Source organism: Topomyia yanbarensis, chromosome 1, assembly GCF_030247195.1.
Source record: "Topomyia yanbarensis strain Yona2022 chromosome 1, ASM3024719v1, whole genome shotgun sequence".
Lineage (NCBI taxonomy): Eukaryota > Metazoa > Arthropoda > Insecta > Diptera > Culicidae > Topomyia > Topomyia yanbarensis.
This window is the reverse complement of record NC_080670.1, coordinates 181,835,897-181,840,337: the sequence shown is the minus strand read 5'-3', so window position 1 is coordinate 181,840,337 and position 4,441 is coordinate 181,835,897. Positions and strand designations below refer to the sequence as shown.

The following is a 4,441-nucleotide window of genomic DNA, read 5'->3' as shown; positions in this document are numbered from 1 at the left end:
AAGCGTGTACTAGTCAAAACCGGGATATTTGCAGCAAAACAAACAAAAATTTAAAATTATTTATAAATCTAATACAAGTCTACCTGTGCGACGAATCGTAGTGAGTTTCAAGTTAGTAATTCAAGACAATTTGTTTTATTCGTTGCCGTTTTCAAGGCAAGTGTAAATCTTGTTATTTATCGTGTGTTTACTGGATAAGCTTTTGAATCTCGATGGCGCATAAGCATGTTGTGCTAGGTAAGTATTTTCTCGCCAAACATTTTATCGAAATCGGTTAAGTTATATAACGTGCATACACATTTCAGGCGGCGGTACCGGTTTTATTGGCAAACGACTGTGCAAAACTCTTCTCGCCGATGGTTACGAGGTCACCACAATCTCGCGAATGCCTGCTGTGAAAAGTATGACCTGGCATGATCTCGAGAAAGATGGTCTCCCGGAGGGTACTACTGCCGTTGTGAACATAGCAGGACAGAACGTACTGGATCCAACGAGACGATGGACACCGGGTTTTAAGCAAAATGTATGGAACTCTCGAATAAACACAACCGCCGCCTGTGTGCGCGCGATTGAAAGGGCAACGGTGAGACCACGCGTTTTAGTCAGTATTTCCGGTGTTAGTCACTACGCAATGGGGATGAAGCCTAACACGGAAGATTCAAAAACGATTGAATTTGATTTTATGTCCCGGTTGTGCCATGAGTGGGAAAAGGCGGCAAATTTGTCGGACAATTCAATATGTCGATCGGTGAAAATTCGAAGTGGAGTGGTGATCGGGCGGAACGGTGGCATGATTCAGTCGTTAATTTTGCCATTCTGGCTTGGACTCGGTGGTCCCATCGGCGATGGGAAACATGATTTGCCGTGGATACACATTGACGATCTTTGCAACCTAATAAAGTTTGCTATCGAGAAACCGGAGGTCACTGGAGTGCTGAATGGAGTTGCTCCCGAGCTGATAACGAATTATGATTTTACGAAGGTAATACTTGACATATTCGCGACCTGCGTCAGACGTTTGTCACTAAAAATATGATTGTATATTTCAGGCATTCGCATCCGCTCTGGTGCGCCCGGCAATCTTTCCGCTACCCGAATTTGTACTTAATCTTATCTTTGGCAACGAACGCGCCGTTCTGCTAACGAAAGGTGCAAAGGTGATCCCGAAGCGAACGATGGAGGTTGGTTTTCAGTATCAGTATCCAGACATCCGATCTGCATGCAAAAATGTCGCTAGGCTGTTTTAGTAAGTAACGCACATTAGCACTTATAATTAATTATTCGTTTCACAATATACAGGAATAATACAGCGTTAAATAATTGTAAAAGTCGTCAATAATAGTTTTGTATTTATTCTTCGATTCGCAACTGTAACACCAGAATTTGTTTCTCCGTTAGCAAAACGGTATAATCATTCTCACAACAGATACCCAGTATCTCACCGCTTCCCTCAAGGGCGACCAGTTGTTGCTGGCCAATTGTAACTTGAGGACCGTTGCGATTCCGCAAGCCGCTGGCCGTTCCGTAACTAGCTTTATAAATGAAAACATGTCGCTCGGCTTCACAGATCACCGCATAATCTAAATCCGGCGAACAAGTTAAAAATTTTCTTTGCTGTTTAGAAGCTTGAACATAACCAAATGCGTGTAGGGTCCCTTCGTGCCGCAAGGACCAATCTGTTCCCGCTTGCTGCAACCAGAGACACGCATCTACGTCGTGACGCAAAGCCAATGCCGCAGGGAATCCCGGTCTTAGACACACCGTGAAAAGAGGTGCGTTGCTGCCGAGGAAAACTTTGTGAGTTGTTTCATGGCTGGCAAGACTTAATCTTTCAATTGTGTATTCCGCATCCTGACCAGTAATACCAAAATCGCAATCTTCTAATTGAGAAGCAAGATTCGAAACCGGAGGCATCTCATCGACTGCGCCATCACGAGTTTCTTCGGCGCTTCCGGGAAACAGAAAGGGCCACATAACTCCGGATTGTTGCTTGAACAAGGAAACTACAAGTTCGCTAGATTCATTAGTCCAGGATGTCAATTCCGAATCAACAAGTGCGAAAAAACATTCTCCATCAATTACCAGTTCCTCATTGCGGAAAATCTTCAATTTGCCGTCATCATTTGTTATCTTATAGTTAACGCCTTCCTCTTTCGGGATTTTAATGGTAATATCATCCATAGTTTGTGTCCAATCGAACGGGAATGTTTCGTTATTTGTGTCTGATTCTCCGTTAACTTCAGCTGTGACAATTTCTGGTTCAATCGGGTTTTCAGTGTCCAAGATAAATTTAAATGGGTTATCACTAACCAACACTAGGGATCCACCCTTTGGTTCCAATGCGCAATAACTTGGAAATCCTTTTCCACTTAAAACCCGCTGAGAATGATATTTCCATTCTTGACTAGGTTCAACTTGAACCGCCTTTAGCCAATGAATAACAATTTCAAAAGCAGGTTCTTTATGCTGGACACAAACACAAATTGCATGAATTTGACGCTCGCCACTAATTATTTCGAATCTGCCATCCGCCAGAACAAACCCTCCATCCAATCCATCAACATCCGGAAAAGAAAATTTTCCCTTCCATTCATCACCTCTCTGGCGGTCCCCTGTTTCTACCAGCAGTAATCCACCTTGACCATCCGCAATCAAGGCAAACTTTTCCGACAAAAATACCAACGAGCAATTATAATCACCGTCGCGACGAGCTCCTCGATTCCGACCGATCTTAAACACCGAACTGACCGGTTTCAATCGACCGCTTGCCTCGTCGTACTGAACTCGCCGGACAATCCAGGACTGATCGACGAAATAACTGCTTCCGGCAGCCCACGGGTCTCGAACCAGATGGTTCTGCAGTCCGAAAAGTTGCGCATGTAAACACGAATACTGCTGCTCACCCGGTCGTACATGATCCGGTCGAGATGGTTCGGTTAGCTCCGTTCGAAGTACCGGAATGGGTTCCAGCGATAGCTTGTACCCATCGAAGTTGGGTTTAAGCAGGGCGCGGTCCGGTCGTAGTTCTAATAGTTTCATTTTTCGACGTGAATGAGCGATTGAATAAAAACACCGGGTTCGAAAGAAAGCTGTTGTTGGGGGAGTTTTGACGTTTGTTTGTTTTGTGTGCACGGTTTTTCAAAACTATTCATCCACGGGTAGCAGAATTTACTCAAATGCAGGTATAGAGAAAAACAGGGCTGGGCAGTGGGCATTAATCCCGGTCAGCGTGGCAAGCAGAAAGTTAGCAAAAGTTGAGCAAATCGAAATCGATGCTGGCAGAGTTTCTGTGAGCATTTTGCGCGATTTGTGCGAGAATTCTGGCAACGAATTCGCTCAAATGCAACAACCGTTTCTGACAGAAGCGGTTAAACCAACCGATGCTGCTCACTTTTATCCAGAATTCAGCCAGAAATGTACGGCCAAGATCTCTGCACACTTCCTGCAACATCTTTGTCAGATGTTTTGCTCGCTTCGTGCTAAATTCTATCAGGTAGGAATTGCCAGGATCTTTGCACAGTTTATGTCCGAATCATACCAGGGGTTTGCTCGGTTCCTGTCAAAATTTGCCAGAAAACGCGAGCGAAACTGAGTTCGCCCTAGCTCAACTAACCCGACAGGATACGCGCAGAAATCTGACAGGGCTGCCAAACCAAGACTTACAGAAATCTAGCAGAGCGAATTTGCTCACTGGGTTGGATGGTGTTTATGTCAAATAAAAATAACCCTGCGGGAAAACCGAGAAAACATGTATTTATTTTTTCTGACAGGGCATCATTTGTCGTGGAATTCGATATGTCAAATGCTGTCAACATATTTCTTTATTTTAAATTTAAATTTTATTTTCACGTTTCCTGAGTTGGAAAAAACATTGTTGTGATCACGAAAATCAGTTTTATCGATGTATGTAATAAAAAAAGATTTTTTTTTCTCGTTTAATGACCCAATTGGCTTTACACGATCAATATATTGTTCAATAATTGATTTATTGACAATATTTCTACTCGCGTAGGGTACGCTTTACACGTTCAATATTCTTGCCAATAACAGAGAGTATTGACGAAAGTATTGTACGTGTGAAGCGGACCCTACAAGAGATAGAAATATTGTCAATAAATATAGTGACAAGACTGCTTCAATCCATCAATCCCATTTAAATTCTACAGAATCAATATTTTCAAGAGACCTTACACCATCAATATATTGATCAATATATGATTTATTGTCAATATTTATGCTCGTGTAAGGTCCGCTTGTAAGCGGCTGCGAATGTTGGCGTTTCCGACCTTGATGAGTGTGTTGGGTTTGGAGCTGTTGCTTCGCCTCCCGGACATCTTGATTATGTTTAGTTTCGCTGCAGCCAGGGTTGCCAAAATTAAATATGTATTTTTTACCTAAAAATCTTTTCATCTGTATTTACTTTTCGAAAAATCTGTGTCAA

General features: G+C 42.8%; 2 protein-coding genes across 2 annotated transcripts; one reads left to right on the top strand and one right to left on the bottom strand.

Annotated features, from left to right (window-relative positions):
• Positions 1-1,328, top strand: LOC131683649 (epimerase family protein SDR39U1). The gene is made up of 3 exons (XM_058965805.1): positions 1-237; positions 306-982; positions 1,050-1,328. The coding sequence occupies exons 1-3, from the start codon at positions 213-215 to the stop codon at positions 1,245-1,247; spliced, it is 900 nt and encodes a 299-aa protein (XP_058821788.1). The 5' UTR covers positions 1-212; the 3' UTR covers positions 1,248-1,328.
• On the bottom strand, positions 1,318-3,121 carry LOC131683644 (nudC domain-containing protein 1). The gene has a single exon (XM_058965791.1). It carries the CDS (start codon positions 3,037-3,039, stop codon positions 1,351-1,353), a length of 1,689 nt encoding a protein of 562 aa, XP_058821774.1. The 5' UTR covers positions 3,040-3,121; the 3' UTR covers positions 1,318-1,350.
• Positions 3,122-4,441: the final 1,320 nt, after the last annotated feature.